An 18,249-nucleotide genomic window follows, 5' to 3' on the forward strand; every position below is an offset into this window, starting at 1 on the left:
TTTGTTTGCTTATGCGCATTTAATGGGGGATAAAATCTGCGTAAATGTTGCGCGTTTTCAACGCGCACGAAGGCATTCTTTGAATGAATGGCGGCGCCGTTTGTGTGGATTATGCGTTAACGTTTCCGCCCTGTTTGTGGAAATGCTCGCGATTCTTGCGAGCACAAGTCGATCAACTAGTTTCCTGTTGTTGGTGGTTTATTTTAAGACATATTTTTTTAAACCAGCATTAGATTTTGGTGCCCTTACTTGTCGTACGACGCTAAACAGTTAGCATAGCTACGTAGCATCGAGGCCTAATTGTCATCTTGGCACGTTTTAGGAAACGTGTTTGCGGTCAATGTTAATGTTTAGATCCATGTGCATCCTGTAACATTTTGTATTTGGACAATTAACCTGCTTAGAAATGTGCAAAACATGTTAAGTGACTTGCGCAGTGGCTGATGATGATGAAGATGACGTTGATGAAGATGAAGATAGTGTATACCTGCTAATTTTAGAAATAGGCTTAATTCTGAAGGTCCACCTTACTATCAACTGAAGGTTTTTTTTTTTTTTTTTTTTTTTACCTCCCAGAACAGTAGCAAACATGACCAGCATCCAGTCCAGAGATGGTAAATGGGCTCAGATGTATTTTGAGAACAGATTGCACCTATCACATTGTGTTGAAACCATGAGTGTTGTGTTGTGTTTGTGTGTACAGAGTCAGTTGGAGACAGTTCTGACGATGAACCTCTGAGTAAAATGTCGAAACCTGGGAAGAAGTGTTCAGAAGAGACACGTAAGACTGGAGCAGCCCAACACATGCCATATTGTGCTTATCATGTGTAATGGTTTCACTAACCGAACCTGTCTCTTCAGCCTCAGATATCATGAAAGATGCTTCACCAGATAAACCTCTCAATGAACCGACCTCTGCTGCGGATGGTAAAATAACAGCAGTCTAATTCTATAAATGTGAACGACAAAATTAGATTTGACTCAAAATGTGTTCATACACGTTCATCTTCATTTAAGCTAAAATGAAGGAGACTAATGCAGTATATCAGGGAGCTACACAACATACATGGTCCAATCCTTAGCTCGATGAGGTTTTCTTTTTCCTCCAGGTTTCTCCCATCTCCCAAAAACACCGCCAGTAGGTGGATTGGCTGCTCTAAATTGTCCGTCTATTGTGGACGATTGTCCCTGAGTTATAGTGAATTTCATGTATATAAATAACTTCTTTAATTGCTGTCAAACTTGTTTATATTATTTAAGCATAAATCTTCAATCTAACATGTTATGTTTCAATACTCTTCTTATCTAACAACTTGATTATTGTGAGGAAAAGGTAAAACCATGGGTTGTTATAAGTGAGTCTGAGATGGGTCAGATAGAAAGATGGACATGTCTCAGTGGGACAGACGGATAGATGGGCGTGTCTGAATGGTACAGATGTATAGATGGACATGTCTCAGTGGGTCGGATGGATAGATGGGTGTGTCTGTATGTAACAGATAGATAGAAGGGTGTGTCTCAGTGGGACAGATGGTTAGATGGGTGTGTCTGAGTGAGACAAACGAAAGATGGGCGTGTCTCAGTGGTTCAGATGGATAGATGGGTGTGTCTGTATGTAACAGATAGATAGATGGGTGTGTCTCAGTGGGTCATAGATAGATGGGTGTGTCTGTATGTAACAGATAGATAGAAGGGTGTGTCTCAGTGGGACAGATGGTTAGATGGGTGTGTCTGAGTGAGACAAACGAAAGATGGGCGTGTCTCAGTGGTTCAGATGGATAGATGGGTGTGTCTGTATGTAACAGATAGATAGATGGGTGTGTCTCAGTGGGATAGATGGGTGTGTCTGTATGTAACAGATAGATAGATGGGTGTGTCTCAGTGGGTTGGATAGATAGATGGGTGTGTCTGTATGTAACAGATAGATAGATGGGTGTGTCTCAGTGGGACAGATGGTTAGATGGGTGTGTCTGACTGAGACAAACGAAAGATGGGCGTGTCTCAGTGGGACAGATGGTTAGATGGGTGTGTCTATATGTAATAGATAGATGGGTGTGTCTCAGTGGGACAGATGGTTAGATGGGTGTGTCTGTATGTAACAGATAGATAGATGGGTGTGTCTCAGTGGCTCAGATGGATAGATGGGTGTGTCTGTATGTAACAGATAGATAGATGGGTGTGTCTCAGTGGGACAGATGGTTAGATGGGTGTGTCTGTATGTAACAGATAGATAGATGGGTGTGTCTCAGTGGGACAGATGGTTAGATGGGTGTGTCTGTATGTAACAGATAGATAGATGGGTGTGTCTCAGTGGGACAGATAGATGGGTGTGTCTCAGTGGGACAGATAGATGGGTGTGTCTGAGTGAGAGAGATGGATAGATGGGTGTATCTGAGTAGGACAGATGGGAATGATGGTCATGTCAGAATGGGACAGATGGATAAATGGGTGTATCGAGATGGGCATGTCTGTGTGTGATAGATAGATAGATAGATAGATAGATAGATAGATAGATAGATAGATAGATATGGGTATGTATAAGTGGGGCAGATGGATAGAGGGGTGTGTTTTAGTGGGATTGATCGGTGGCTTTAAGTTGGCTTTGATTTTGCATTTGTGGTTAAAGTTGTAAGAATAATGTCTAGTCACAGCCTGTAATAATTGTTTTCTCGCCCAGACTGTCCTGGACACAGCACTGATGATGAGCCTCTGAGCAAACTGATTGAGTCAAAGGGGTCGAAACAATTAAATAAACAGCCAGAGACTGGTGAGTGTCGTATACATACATATATATATATGAGACATTTGAACACCCCTTTAATGGACTGTACCATTTCTGCTCTGGTGTCACTGCTTCAGGGGCAAAGACATGGCTTAAGGGAGGAAAAAAGAAAGAAAAGCCTGAGATTAGAAACTAGAAGAGGGATAAAGGGAATCTGTTTTATACAGTATCGTTGTCCTATTGTTATATCTTTACAGACTGTAAACATTTCTGCTATGGTTGCTAATGAAGGGAAATTAAAGATTACAGATTCAAGGTCTTGTTGGTTTCATTGTACTGCATTTTGTCTGATTTTTTTTAAATATAATCTGCAGGGGAACTGTCTGATTCTGAAGAAGATCAGCCTCTGACGATTATCATCAAAAAGAAGAAGCAGAAGGCAGATAGAGAAGAGCCTGAAGGTGTGGGTTCATGCATTGCTTTTAGTGAAATGTGCTGCTCTGTTCCTTCAATCACTGATTCACTCACCCACTCACCCACCCACTCACTCACTCACTCACACACTCACTCACCCACTCACCCACTCACTCACTCACTCACTCACTCACTCACACACTCACCCACTCACTCACCCACTCACTCACCCACTCACTCACCCACGCACGCACGCACGCACGCACGCACGCACCGACGCACGCACGCACGCACACACGCACGCACGCACGCACGCACGCACGCACCGACGCACGCACACACGCACACACACACCCACGCACCCACGCACGCACCCAGTCAGGCACGCACGCACGCACGCACGCACACACGCACGCACGCACCCACGCACGCACCCACGCACGCACGCACGCACGCACGCACGCACGCACCGACGCACGCACGCACGCACGCACACACGCACGCACCGACGCACGCACGCACGCACGCACGCACGCACCGACGCACGCACACACGCACGCACACACGCACGCACGCACACACGCACGCACGCACGCACGCACACACGCACGCACACACGCACGCACGCACGCACGCACACACGCACGCACACACGCACCCACCCACCCACGCACGCACCCACGCACGCACGCACGCACCCACGCACGCACCCACGCACGCACGCACGCACACACGCACGCACGCACCCACGCACGCACCCACGCACGCACGCACGCACCCACCCACGCACGCACGCACGCACGCACGCACGCACGCACGCACGCACGCACGCACCCAGGCACCCACCCACCCACGCACGCACGCACCCAGGCACGCACGCACCCACGCACGCACGCACCCAGGCACGCACGCACCCACGCACGCACCCACGCACGCACCCACGCACGCACCCACGCACGCACCCACCCACGCACGCACGCACCGACGCACGCACCCACGCACGCACGCACGCACGCACCGACGCACGCACGCACCGACGCACGCACCCACGCACGCACGCACTCACCCACTCACCACTCACGCACGCACCCACTTGCACGCACCACCCACTCACGCACGCACCGACGCACGCACTCACCTACCCACGCAGTTGACCGTACCCCACTAACGCACTCACCCACCCACCCACTCCACCCACCACCCACCCAACTCACTCACTCACTCACGCACACTCACCTACTCAACTCACTCACCCACCCACCCACTCACCCACCACCCACCCACTCACCCACTCACTCACACAGTCACCTACCCACTAACTCACTCACTCACCCACTCACTCACCTGCCCACTCTTTCACCTACCCACTAACTCATTCACCTACCCACTAACTCACCTACCCACTCACTCACTCACCCACTCTCATTCACCTACCCACTCACTCACCCACTCTCATTCACCTACCCACTCACTCACCTACCCACTAACTCACTCACTCACCCACTCACTCATCTGCCCACTCTCATTCACCTACCCACTCACCCACTCACTCACTCACTCTACTCGCACGCACGCACCCACGCGCAGGCACCGACCCACGCACGCACCCACGCGCACGCACGCACCGACCCAGGCACGCACCCACGCACGCACGCACCGACCCACGCACGCACGCACCGACCCAACCCACGCACGCACGCCCGCACCGACCCACGCACGCAACGACCCACTCACTCACTCACCTACCCACTCACTTACCCACTCACTCACTCACCCACTCACTCACTCACTCACTCACTCACTCACTCACTCACCCACCCAATTACTCACTCACTCACCTACCCACCCACACAACCTCCCACTCATTCACTCGCCCACCTACTCACTCATTCACCTACCCACTCACACAACCCACTCACCCACCCACTCACTCACCTACCCACTCACTCACCCACCCACTCACACAACCTCCCCCCCACTCACTCACCCACTCACTCACTCACTCTCCCACTCACCCACTTACCCACCCGTCCCAACTCACTCACTTGCCCACCCACCCTCTCACCATTCCCCCCACTCACTCACCCACCCACCAAATTTTCTGACAAATAGAAAACGCCTGTTTTGTAGATGCCAAGAAGACCAGGGGACCAAAAAAGCGTAAAGCTGTGACAAAGGCCTCAAAGCTCAGAGAGCCATCACCCACGCCATCACCATCTCCGTCACCAGTGAAGGTCGCGCAGAGACGAGGACGAAAAGGTAGCGATCGTGAGCTCTACACTGTCACAGCAGGGATTTTTGCAGGCAGGTTTACTCGTGTAGTTTAGTTTGAATTATTTCTCAAATATTTTCTCCACACTATTGTTTTTACTAAGAACGATGTCACTATTACAATTAAACCGCAAGCATATAAGATAATAATTAATGAGTGTCTTTGCTTCTTATCTGCCTGGTTTTTTGTTCCACTGTCTGTCTGGTACACAACTCATTATTTGTGTCTGGGTGAGTCATTTTTCTGCATAACGTGCACATTTAAAGGTGCTGTGCACGATGTTTGAAAAACAAAACAAACGTGTAGCCAATAAGCAGAAAGGGTCAATGTGAATATGCGTCGGAGAGAGTGTTCAGTGCGCATGTCTGACATTAGCCTCTGCGTTTACCTCTGCCTCGGGTTCTACGTGTTGAACGTCGTTTTCTGCGTGAAACGGAGCTAAACCTTTCACGGTACAACACACAGTACTGCAAAAACACATTTGTATTACCACAGTATTACTCATTGTGTTCATTTATTGATAAAAATATCCCCTCGACCAGCTGCCCCAACAGGTTCCACCATAATATTTGCCCGAGTTACGTATGTATGTGTGGGGCGGAGCTCAAAACAGGGGTGACACCCATTTGGGTTGGAGGTGTGTTTGTTTTGGTGATTTCAGATGTCAACATTGACTTTTAAACATCGTGCCATGTCAATATCTGGTGTCTGGATCTCACCCATCTTGTTTTTCTCAGTTATTACACATAAATATTTAAAAGATTTGGATTTTAAAATGGCCCGGAATTTATGTCACATTTACAAAACCATGTTAATAATCACTAAGGAAAATCAGTGTTTGTTCTGGACTTCCTCCTATCAGGCCACAGAGCATCACCCTTGGAGGACATGAGCTCACGGATTCACATGATTGGCTAATGCTGCTGTGATTGACACTGGAGACAAAGTAGTGCAATTCATCTGCCCAGATAACAAGACCAGATTTATTAGTCTTAGGTTCCTGGCCAAGGACGAGTGCAGAATTGTCAGGGTTCTCCAAAGGATAGGACGAAGGTTTTTCTGTTAAAGCTGAAGCAAAAAAATTTTGACATTTTTGTTTAATTTTTGTAGATGGTTTTGGCTGTGAAAGACACACAGAGTTGTCAGTTTCTTAACTACAGCTACCATTGGACTCGATGTTGGTCTACTGTTCAGATCCCAACACCACCACTGCTGGACCCTTGAGCAAGGTTCTTAACCCTCAACTGCTCAAGCTCGATGTCAAACAAACAAACAAAATGGACTTATCTGTAATAAAGGCAGGGCTCTCAAGTTTTGAAGACAGGCAAGAGTGACATTTCCAACCCCATTGTTTGTGTGTGTGAGAGAGAAAGAGAGAGAGAGAGAGAGATTATGACTGGTGGTCTTTATTGTAAGTGTTTGTTGCCTATTTGGACTCCTTTATCATGTGTAATGTTGCTCCCATTTAAAACAGTTCAGCACAAGCCCAGACATTTTTAGGGTCATGATTGAGGACAATGTCCCGTCCAGAGACAAGCTGTCTCGTGTTGAGGTTTTGTTCAAACTAACCATCGAAAATACCCTCGCTAATGAATATGTTGTTTTTTTTTGGTTGTTGCCTTAAATCTTACCCAGATACAATAGTGCTATTTTCTGATTGGCTGTTGTGTAGCCCATTCTTTTGATTGTCTAATAAGTTTCAGGCTCGACTAAGAACTCCAGGGGAGACGCGCTTGTTTCCTGCCCGGTTCCATAGAGACAGCGGTGCGGACTGATACGTTTTGGGGGCTGCGGCTTATTAGATATATAATAAATAGAGAGAAATACGATGTTTGGAGGGAGAGCGTGAGAAAAGACCCAAATGCCGTGACTGTCACTCTCAATGCGTGACACTTGGCCCTGTAAAGGCATTTGCCGAATGCCATAAATGTAATCATCAGTACCATACGGTCATTATATAAAGTACAAATTCTGAACTCAGCTGTTAATGTCATCTTCGTTTGTCTTAATCAGTAGACACAGTGCACAGTCAAGTGCTGGTTTATCTTTGTCCTAGGTAAAGACGACTCAAAGAAGAAAGCAGCGGCGCGATCGGCTGCTGTCAATGCCACGCCTAAAAGGAGAGGACGTGCGAAGAAGGAAGGTAAAGGTACACGGCTGTGAGGCTTGGGTTTATAGGCTTGGGTTTATAGACAAACTTATTATTATTATTATTATTATTATTATATAGAAAATATTCTATAATAATATTATAGAACATAGTATAGAATTATTCTACCTCTAGACAACTTGTCCTAGATTCCATGAATAAAAGTCGCCTTGTTTAAAACCAGATGTACAGATTCTGCTGTTCGGAGGTATTTTATAAAATGAACGTAACCAGATCCTAAGCGAATGTTTTCACACAGCCGCGTGTAGCGACAGCTCGGACAACGAGACCTTGAGCGAGTTGGTGAGGAAGAAGAGCGAGCCGGCGATGAAGCAGGCGGTGGTGCTGTTGGAAAGGATGTCTGAACAAGACGTCCTGGACGCGGTGGCTCGGGGACGAACACGCAGCCGAGAGCAGGAAGGTACAGCAAGAGCGTGTGACAACAGACTGGGAGAAATGTTCACTGCTGAGGATAGATAGAGTGGACTTTCACTCATTCATCAGTAATCACTCACTTCTCTCGATAGAGAGCGCCATATAGAGAGAGCGCGAGAGCGAGAGGGAGAGAGAAGGGAGGAAGAAGAGAGGGGAGAGGAGCGCACAAAAAAGGAGAAAGGAGAAAGGAGCGAGGGGAAGAGAGCAAGGAGGAGCGAAAGGAGAGGTCGAGAGGAGACAAAGAGAGGAGAAACAGAGAGAGAAGGAGGAGAGGAGAGAAGAGAGAGAGAACAAAGGGGAGAAGGGAGAAAGGAGGAGAGGAGAAGAGAGGGAGAGAGAGAAGAGAGGCGAGAGCACAAACGCGATACGAGAGAGACGGCTCGCGTGCAACACGCTAGGCGAGAGGAGAAACGGAGCGGAGCGCAAACGAGAGAGAGAGTAGAAAACATCGAGAGGCGAAGGAGAACTGCGATCGCGCAGGCGCACGAAATCGTAGCGAGTCGCCGACGCTACGAGCGCGCGAGAGCGCGAGTCTCGCTCAGAGAGCGAGCGAGATAGATAGCGGAGACTCGCATGCGTATCGTAGCACTCGCTGGCGAACTTCTCAGTGCTCACTGTTCCTTCTTAATGACGCATGGCTAATCTCCTATCATCTCTCTCTCGCTCTCTCTCTCTTTTTCTCTTCCTCTCTTCTCTTTTCTCACTTTCTCTTTCTTCTCCTTTCTCACTTCTTTCTTCCCTCCTGCCCTCCCTCCCTCCCCTACTCATGGTGTAGAGAGCACAGCAGAGAGCTCAGATGAGGAGCCCCTGAGTCACAGGTTGAAGAGGCTGAAAGACCAGAGTAAGACTGCGAGAGGCAGAAGACCAGCAGCAGGTAACCAGTTCCCTCAGGACCACATTAATAATACATAAGAAACCAAACACCACCCTAATCAGTGACGCTGCACACACACACACACACACACACACACACACACACAGGTGTTTTATTCCTCTGTAACACATCCAGCCTGACAATTCTGTTCATTACAGACTTTTTATCCCTTTATAATTATATTATTTGTCATTAAACATGGAACCTGATTCATTAACGGACACACAGTACATGTTTATGAGACAGACTACATTCTTAGTTCTTGATTCCGAGATTTCTAAGATATGAAGCTATTTATTTAGTTCCTTCTTGCACACGCCTTCTCTAAACAGATGCCAGTTCGGACGACGAGCCTTTGGTGAGGAAAGTGAAAACAGCGAAGGTGAAGGATAAGTTTAGAAAGAGAGCCAATGGAGAAGAGGACACGGTCAAACAAGGTGTGTCTCCGTTCCAGTCCAACAAATTGTCTCACAGCAGGGACACATTCAGGATCAGTGCCTCTGAGTTCCTGTCATATCTTTTAACCTCTTGAGCAGAATGAAGTTCTCGGAGCTGAAGGACAAGTTTGAATTCGTTAAACTATTGTGGGAACCATTTTCTACAGACTTTGAGAACGAGTTGTGATTCAGAACACATTGTTGTTTAGGAGAAGGAGACGACTCACAAGGAGACGCTTCATTTTGCTTTTATTTCCCACATGTTGTTCTCAGCTCACATTCTCAATCATTTCAGTTCAAACCAAAAGTCCTCGCTTCCTCTCTGTTCTGACCTGACACTAGACTCCTCCCCTTCGGTTTCTCCGCCTCCTTTCTGTTCTGACCTGACACTAGACTCCTCCCCTTCTGTCTCCGCCTCCTCTCTGTTTAGATCCGACACTAGACTCCTCCCCTTCTGTGTCTCCACTTCCTCTGTTCGGATCTGACACTAAACTCCTCCCCTTCTGTCTCCACCTCCTCTCTGTTTAGATCTGACACTAGACTCCTCCCCTTCTGTGTCTCCTCCTCCTCTGTTTGGATCTGACACTAAACTCCTCCCCTTCTGTCTCCGCCTCCTCTCTGTTCAGATCTAACACTAGACTCCTCCTCTTCTGTGTCTCCACCTCCTCTGTTCAGATCAGACACTAGACTCCTCCCCTTCTGTCTCCGCCTCCTCTCTGTTCAGATCTGACACTAGACTCCTCCCCTTTTGTGTCTCCGCCTCCTCTCTGTTCTGACCTGACACTAGACGACTCCGCCTCCTCTCTGTTCAGATCTAACACAAGACTCCTCCCCTTCTGTCTCTGCCTCCTCTCTGTTCAGATCTAACACTAGACTCCTCCCCTTCTGTGTCTCTGCCTCCTCTCTGTTCAGATCTAACACTAGACTCCTCCCCTTCTGTGTCTCTGCCTCCTCTCTGTTCAGATCTAACACTAGACTCCTCCCCTTCTGTGTCTCTGCCTCCTCTCTGTTCAGATCTAACACTAGACTCCTCCCCTTCTGTGTCTCTGCCTCCTCTCTGTTCAGATCTAACACTAGACCCCTCCCCTTCTGTCTCCGCCTCCTCTCTGTTCAGATCTGACTTTTGATTCCTCCCCCTCTGTCTCCGCCTCCTCTCTGTCTAGAGTTGACGCTACACTCCGCCTTCACACTTACGTCATTAAAGGAAAAATAAAACCTGTCATAATGGATAGTGAAGTTTTTTCCGAGTATTTTGTAAATCTGACATATAAACACTGCAGTTTTCTCTGAGTGACTGAAACATTCTCTGGACCACATAATTATGCATAATAATCATTTAAGAATAGTTTATTTTAGTTAGAATTAAACCTACTCTTATACTTTAACACTGTCCTTTGCTCAACCCAGGAGTCTTTATCAGCTCGGGGACTTTTACCTTTTACACTAACATCTCTGTTTTAGATCGAAATCTCCATCCTGAACTCTATAAAGCTGTCTGTTTCCTTTCATGCAGATAAAGAGCTGAGCGAGGAGGACAAGGGTCCAGACTGAGACCTCCACAGCGTCCACACGCAACACAACACACCAGTGAGCGTCTCGCTTCACCGACCTCGAACACACACACCTTCTCACCATGACCCATGAACGTGTTTTCTCTTTCCAGATTTAACAGAGGAAGCGAGAAGAGGACTCGTTTCTTTCACCGTTCTGTGATCAGTACTTCAGTGCTTCATTCCCTTTATTTATTTATACTCAGTAACAACATCGCAGGTTTATTTTTTCCCCCCAGCTCCTTAAAATGTAAATCACTTTCACGCCACAAAGCATCAAAAACCATAAAACGCTTTCATTGACCTTGTTTTAGCATTTTACATTTTGTACAGTCTTAACCAGGCTTCAGCCTTTTACATTGTGTACGTTGATGCTTTGCTTTGTATTACGAGACAAAAAAAAAGTCACTAAATGTAACTGACAGATTCCGAGGAAGGAACAGAACATGAAATAATAGTTTTTTTGATAAATAGTATTGGTGTGTGTACACAAGTATGAAACGCAGTAGTGTGAGAGAGGAATGTGCCGAACCGTGTTACAGATGTATATGGGTTTGTTTTGTTTTTTTTTAGTTTGTTGTGATAAATGTGATTTTACCAGATCGGATGGTTGGAATTCCTAACGAATGCTTAGATTCCTGCTGTCAGTACAATCAACAAGGCTTTAAAAAAATGATTTAGTCTGTGACTTTATAATAAAAAGTGTAGGAACTCTGTACTACTTGTCTTTGTTTGTTTGTTTTTTTTCTTTCACACTGATCCATTACATTTTCTGCATCAGTTTGAAATAAATGTCCCCCCCCCCACACACACACAGTGGTTAGAGAGTCTGACTCCTAACCCTAAGGATGTGGGTTTGAGTCTCGGGCCGGCCACGACTGTGGTGCCCTTGAGCAAGGCACCGAACAACCTCCAGAACTCTTAACCCTGAACTGCTTGGGTGTATAAAATGAAATAAAACGCATGTTGTGCTTGGATACATTGAGATTCATCTCTGCTTTGTTACTGAGATGATCAAATCTTCCCCAAGATGACAGGAGAAGAGCTTCTTCCTGAAATATTTGAACTAGCTCTTATTTTTATTCTTTGTACTGTATTTCATGGTATCCTTGGTCTGTGTCCTAGTGAATCAGTATTGATGTATTCATCGATAGAGACTTCGAAGCACTCCTGTAAGTAGCGTTAGACATGGTAGAGCTGAGGGCAGTGAGCGGTGACGATCACACACTCGTGCTGAATTATAATAACATGTTAGCAGCTGCGGCAGGGTTAAAATGTGTGTGTGAGAGAGAGAAAGCTTTTATAGTGCACCTCCTGGTTATTCATCCTTCTTCTTTATATTACCTTCAGTTTGGTTATATATCCGGTTTGATCCTGATCTCAGTTTACAGTCTGTCTGGAGGTTTCTGCGTCCTCAGAAGTTTTCCCTCAGATTCTCTGGTTTCTCTTGACCTTCCAAAAAAAAACCTCATGCTAGGCTCCAGCTCCACGGACATTAACGATTTCTCTTATACCAGAGCTTAAGATTTGCTTAATATGCATCTGAATGATTCCTGATCACTTATTAAATAAAAGAATTATAAAATGATAATTAACTGTATATATCTCAGTGTGCTGCTAAACCGGTAAGGTTTCAAGGTCATGTTAAAGTAGCAGAATGTAATATGATGAAAGCTGAAGATTCCATCCTTTCTGCATTATAGCTTTCAACAGCTTTAGAGTGAAACCTGAGCAATGCATTATCTCATAAGGGCTCACTGATGGTATGTTAACGATGATGAAACACACACACACAGTTACTGCTTTTCTGATTTAGGATTTAAGTATTTCATGGTCAATATTAGCATTACTAAAGTTAGTTTGGTCTTTGTTTCCTCAAAATACTTAAAACCTATTAAAAAAAAAGCCCCCCAAGAAACACTGAACTTACTCTAAGTTAGACAACTTACATTAAACTCAACAGTTGTGATTCTATTTCATTTGTACGTTTTTTTTTTATTATTATTTTTTATTTATTACAAAACATAATTTTTCCTACAAAGAAATGTTTGGGGTTTAAGAGTCAACCCTTTTGCAATCGCTTCTGATATCGGGTTACAAATATTTCAACAAAGCACACAAGATAATTAATTAAATAATTAGATAGTTAAAGAAATCAGCCCCAGCCTCACAACTTCATATCTGTCTGTGTGTTTATCTTAAGACTGTTGGTTATGCTTAGTTAAAAAAAAACTAAAATAATCCCTTTAATTAAGACATCTAACAACAAATAATCTGATGTGGATGATGAATATATAACAATATGTCTTTTTTCTTGTTGAAACATTTTCGGTTGGGAATTAGATGGATGGAATAAAACTATAATCTAGCCATGCTATTCCATTTATATAACGTGTTTGTGTCTAAAACATAATCCGATTCGATTCGATTTATTTGTATAGCACTTTTAACCATTTCCCATTGTCTCAAAGCAGCTTTACAGAAATATGGAAACAGAAGAGAGAGAAAAAGAAATAAATATAATAATAATAATAATAATAATAACAGAAATAATAATAATAATAATAATAATAAGAAATAAGGATAAAAAAACAAACAAACAAATTAATAAATAAAATTACATTTTAAAATTAATTTTAAAAATATTAACTTAAAATTTAAAATACTTTATATAGATCCCTATCCTTATTGAGCAAGCCTGAGGCGACGGCGGCAACGAAAAACTCCCTGAAAGGACATGAGGAAGAAATTTTGAAAGGAACCAGGCTCTGAAGTGAACCTCATCCTCAACTGGGTGACACTGGGCAGGAAATAGTGTAAATATAAATAATGTCCTTTCTACAGTTTATAATATAGCAACCAAGATTAATTGGATAACTGGATAATTAATATCCATCCTATGTTGGTTCCTTCCTACTGATGGACAAGGTAAAAGGACAAGGACTTGTCAAATATAATTGCAGTCAGTAACTGTACAATATATAACACATACAGTAACTGCAGTGTGTATATATATATATATATATATATATATATATATATATATATATGTGTATATATATATATATATATACAGACTGGAATCCGTGTAGCTGCACATTTTATTCGCAGAGTTGATGATCAAGAACGCTCTCCGTCAGCAAATTGTGGTTAAAACGCTATTTGTCCTGCGTCGCAATCCGTATCTGGCAGAGCTGCAAACTTAATGCGCAGTCAGAGCGCTGGAGGAAGTTATTAATGTCTAGTTTTGTTGAAGGATGTAAGAGCTGCAGGAGCTGTTATAAGGTGAATAATAACCTGATTTTAATGTGTGGTAAGTTTTACACACATTACACAACAAACCATGTTATTAATGATCAGTTTTAATCTGTTACAGACAACAGGAGTGAAGAATTGGTTTGTTTTTGCACACAGAGCTAACACACAGCTAGCTTGTGTACAGTACACAGGAACAGAATTATATACATGAACAGAATTATCTTAACGGTTTATCTGTGTATCTAAAAAAATAATAATTCAGCATTAATGTTCTTGTGTTTGTCTCATTTTCTACTGAACATGAGACAAAGGAGACAAATGGACCTTTTATAAAATATTGTTATGACTTAAGAATAAAAACAACCCAAAACCAGTTGGTTAGATATCTTGACACCTGCTGTGTGCTTTTTAAAAATTTATTATTATTATTATTATTTTTTATAAAAGTCACATAAGTGATTTCTGCTACATGCAGTGACTCAATGACACCTAGTTATATCCGGGTCTAAACACATGGGCGTGGTCTAAACATTAAGCCACGCCTCATTTAATTGTTTTCCTTCCTCGAGGGCATTGTTTACTTATTATCGTGTTAGAAATGTCCTTTTATTTAACATTTTCTTTATATAGAATCTTAAAGTCAAATTGCATGATGATTTGTGGTGTTGTTGAATTGAATTGTACAAAACAAACAAACAAACAATCAAAAAAAAATTATTGCAAGTGCAACTCAATTAATAATTCAATTCATTCATTCATTTTCTACTGCTTATCTGAATTATCTCGGGTCACGGGGAGCCTGTGTAATTATCTCAGGCGTCATGGGGCATCAAGGCAGGATACACCCTGGACGGAGTGCCAAACCATCACAGGGCACACACACACTCTCATTCACACACACACTCGCACACTACGGACAATTTTTCCAGAGATGCCAATCAACCTACCATGCATGTGTTTGGACCGGGGGAGGAAACCGGAATACCCGGAGGAAACCCCTGAGGCACAGGGAGAACATGCAAACTCCACACACACAAGGCGGAGGCGGGAATCGGACCCCCAACCCTGGAGGTGTGAGGCAAACGTGCTAACCACTAAGCCACCGTGACCCCCCTCAATTCAATTCAATTCAATTCAAGTTTATTTGTATAGCACTTATTACAATTGACATTGTCTCAAAGCAGCTTTACAGAACATAAACATAGAACCAAAGGTAAATAATATAAAGAAATTAAAATAAAGAATAATATAAAGATTAATAGAATACAAAATTCAAGATTAATATTAGATAGATTTAGTTCACAATCTGTATGTATTTATCCCCAATGAGCAAGTCTGAGGTGACTCAGGCAGCAGTGGCAAGGAAAAACTCCCTTAGATGGTAAAGGAAGAAACCTTGAGAGGAACCAGGCTCAAAGGGGAACCTCATCCTCATATGGGTGACACTGGAGGGTGTGATTATAAATATACAGTCTGACAGATGTTGTATAGATGTAAAAGATCACATGGAGTTCACATCTCCTCTTTAGTATGGCAGAGTCCGACTGGAGCTGGAACATATCTAGATACCTCAGGATCCTCACAGAGTCAGCCTCATCTCAGCGGAGGTCCAAAATCTTCATGGCATGGAAGAGTATAATAAGAAACAGATATAGAATAAGTGATATTTCAGACACTGTACAGACAAATATTTTGTCCTTAATAGATCCCCCAAAGAAGCCATGCTCACTTTATAGCTCGCATTGATTTCTACAAATTGTTGCCAGAAAATAAGTCTGATCTAAAAATGAGTCTGTTTAACACCTTCACATTTTAGGTGCTTATGAACAAGCGTTTGAGAAAAGAGAAAAAAGATGGAAGAAATGGGTTTGATATCATCATTTACGTTGAGGTCTACTTGAGTACCATATGAGCCTTGAGCACTGAACATGGACACTACAAAACATTAGCATATTACTTTTCTTTGGGGTGATGCATACAATGAAACATCTCAATAAAGTTATAGGATATAAATCCTGAATGAACATGAGCCAGAAGTTAGTTACGGCCAAATCTAGTGTGTGTGAGTCTAATTAATATATTGTGTTTGGCTTTTACACAGTCAACAGGTTGGTAAACCGATGAAGCGACTCGTTCACTCGTGGGCTGTTTAATCATTCTGTAAGTGCTCATGACTGACTGTAGCCCTTGTTGTTGTTGTTGTTGATGTTGTTGTTGTTGTTGTTGTTGTTGCACAGTTTATCAGCCCCATGTTCTTCCCCATTTCAGAGAGAAATGACAGACGTGCGATGTAGAAAACCGTGTGAGAAGGACGAGGCAGTGTCTGATGTGCACCAAGGTAGCAGAATAGAAGGTATCCAGCTAAAAATATAGGAAATGATTATTACTAAGTAGTTTTGGTTGACTATTTATTCTTTAAAGATGAATTTATCAAGATCTCTGTACTATATAATCATTCATTCTTCATTCTTTTTCAAGTCTCTACATTTATTTATTTATTTATTTATTTATTTATTTATTTATTTATTTAACATTATTTCATTATTAATCAAAAAAAATATTTGTATTTATTTATTTAGTAATTACATTTATTATCTTACATTTTATTTACTTTTACATTTATTGTAGGTACATAACGTTCATGTTACTTTGTATATAAATACTAATTTAATTTTTTTCAGTTTAATATAATAATGAACACAATAAAAAAATATATATATATATGACAGTTTTACCCCAAAACGAAGTTTTTAAGGTCTAAATTTAAAAATGTTTGGAATAAAAAGAAGCTACCAATTTTATCTAAATGAGTTTTGGCTCAATGTAACTGTTCCTTCATAAAATAGCCAAATATAAATATTCAGCCACTTATCTGTGTTCATCTTACTGTTTTTTTCATGCTGTGATGTGAAACGTAACCGTGATCTTATGTTGTGTGTGTTGTGTTAAAGGTGTTGTGAAGGATGAAGATGGAGCTGATGGTCTGGGATCAGACACGGCACCTGCTGGTAAAGAAGACACGGAGAGCCGAGCAGCTGAGGACGCAGATGCAGACGCAGACGCAGACGAGGCGAGAGCAGACGCAGGCCAGACGGAGTCTCCGTCTCCCGCTGCAGAGGAGGAGAAGAAGGAAGAGCAGGACTCCAACTCCAGCAAGACAACAAACAAGAGCAGTAAAAGTGAGCATTGTTCTGTTTGTCGCTGCTTTGTCGTGTTTGTTATTCTCGTTTGTACGCATCATCTGTTCATCCTCAAGCGTTTCTGTTCTGTTTGGTTAGGATTTAATAGTCTGAGCCTCAGCTGCTCTGTTCGTCTGATCTCTCTTGTACACCTTTCTGTCTGCAAGCTTCATAATTGTACCGTAATGCATTTTTAGTCTTTAACTGCATTACAGATGGTGAAGAAAAGCAAAAAAAAGCAAAAACAAGCAAAAAAAAAATTATAATTTCTTTTGTGTTTAAAACATCTGTGACCTGCTTATGGTTTGATTATCTCTCTCTCTCTCTCTCTCTCTCTCTCTCTCTCTCTCTCTCTCTTGCTCTTTCTCTCTCTCTTGCTCTTTCTCTCTCTGTCTGTTTGTCTGTCTCTCTCCCCTCTCCCCTATACTGAGAATATAGCTCTCTATCGTCTGCTTGCTCTCTCTTTCTCTCACTCTTTCTCTCTCTCTCCCTCTCTCTCTCTCTCTCTCTGTTTCTCTCTCTCTCTCCCCCCTCTCCTCTCTCTCTGTCTCTCTCTCTCTGTCTCTCTCTCTCTCTGTCTCTCTCTCTCTGTCTCTCTCTTGCTCTTTCTCTCTCTTTGTCTGTTTGTCTCTCTCTCTCTCCCTGCTCCCTCCTCTCTCCTCTCTCTCTCTCTCTCTCTCTCTCTCTCCCCCCCCCCTGTAGCTGTGATGTTTCAGAGGTTAGCGAAGCTCTTTATCGGTTGTCTAGCAGCTGTGACCTGTGGGATGATGTACGCCGTGTACCTGAGCACGTACCACGAGAGGAAGTTCTGGTTCTCCACTCGGCAGGTGACACAATGTTACTGAGTGAGAAGAGCAGGGTGGAAGTGACACGCTTGTGACAGGAAGTTTAAAAAGAGAAATAACACACAGTAACCTGACCCCAGGATATCAGGCGCTGTGGAAATATTTATATTTAAA

General features: G+C 43.3%; 2 protein-coding genes across 9 annotated transcripts in view; both read left to right on the forward strand.

The window, feature by feature from the left end:
* Window positions 1-67: 67 nt before the first annotated feature.
* LOC113654919 (nucleolar protein dao-5-like) lies at window positions 68-11,571 on the forward strand. Of its 6 annotated transcripts, XM_047819592.1 has the most exons (13): window positions 68-189; window positions 577-614; window positions 704-781; window positions 862-927; window positions 2,678-2,767; window positions 3,097-3,183; window positions 5,267-5,395; window positions 7,465-7,557; window positions 7,817-7,978; window positions 8,768-8,866; window positions 9,199-9,303; window positions 10,817-10,890; window positions 10,967-11,571. In XM_047819592.1, exons 1-12 carry the CDS (start codon window positions 143-145, stop codon window positions 10,852-10,854), a joined length of 1,032 nt encoding a protein of 343 aa, XP_047675548.1. In that variant the 5' UTR covers window positions 68-142; the 3' UTR covers window positions 10,855-10,890; window positions 10,967-11,571. The 6 variants fall into 6 exon arrangements, with proteins under 6 accessions (XP_047675548.1, XP_047675547.1, XP_047675549.1 ...); XM_047819591.1 differs by having other exon boundaries at window positions 69-189; window positions 10,817-11,571; XM_047819593.1 differs by having other exon boundaries at window positions 72-189; window positions 7,465-7,551; window positions 10,817-11,571.
* Window positions 11,572-14,013: 2,442 nt separating this feature from the next.
* The window catches only part of LOC113654899 (probable C-mannosyltransferase DPY19L4), a 27,668-nt gene continuing 23,432 nt past the window's right edge, over window positions 14,014-18,249 (forward strand). The window contains exons 1-5 of one of the 3 annotated variants that reach the window (XM_047819831.1): window positions 14,052-14,166; window positions 16,213-16,271; window positions 16,380-16,464; window positions 17,063-17,290; window positions 17,993-18,117. In XM_047819831.1, coding sequence (XP_047675787.1) covers window positions 16,386-16,464; window positions 17,063-17,290; window positions 17,993-18,117 — 432 coding nt within the window. In that variant the 5' untranslated portion in view covers window positions 14,052-14,166; window positions 16,213-16,271; window positions 16,380-16,385. Of the gene's footprint in view, window positions 14,167-16,212; window positions 16,272-16,379; window positions 16,465-17,062; window positions 17,291-17,992; window positions 18,118-18,249 lie in introns of all 3 variants that reach the window. The other 2 variants (XM_047819830.1, XM_047819828.1) reach the window with 2 other exon arrangements.

This window comes from Tachysurus fulvidraco, chromosome 10 (assembly GCF_022655615.1).
Source record: "Tachysurus fulvidraco isolate hzauxx_2018 chromosome 10, HZAU_PFXX_2.0, whole genome shotgun sequence".
Classification (NCBI taxonomy): Eukaryota; Metazoa; Chordata; class Actinopteri; order Siluriformes; family Bagridae; genus Tachysurus; species Tachysurus fulvidraco.

Bases quoted from the DNA above. Each gene is read 5' to 3' on its own strand.
- LOC113654919 (XM_047819592.1), top strand. From the start codon at position 143: ATGCTCGCGATTCTTGCGAGCACAAGTCGATCAACTAGTTTCCTGTT. The intron at 928-2,677 runs GTAAAATAACAG...TTTCTCGCCCAG, and splicing joins ACCGACCTCTGCTGCGGATG to ACTGTCCTGGACACAGCACT. The intron at 9,304-10,816 runs GTGTGTCTCCGT...CCTTTCATGCAG, and splicing joins AGAGGACACGGTCAAACAAG to ATAAAGAGCTGAGCGAGGAG.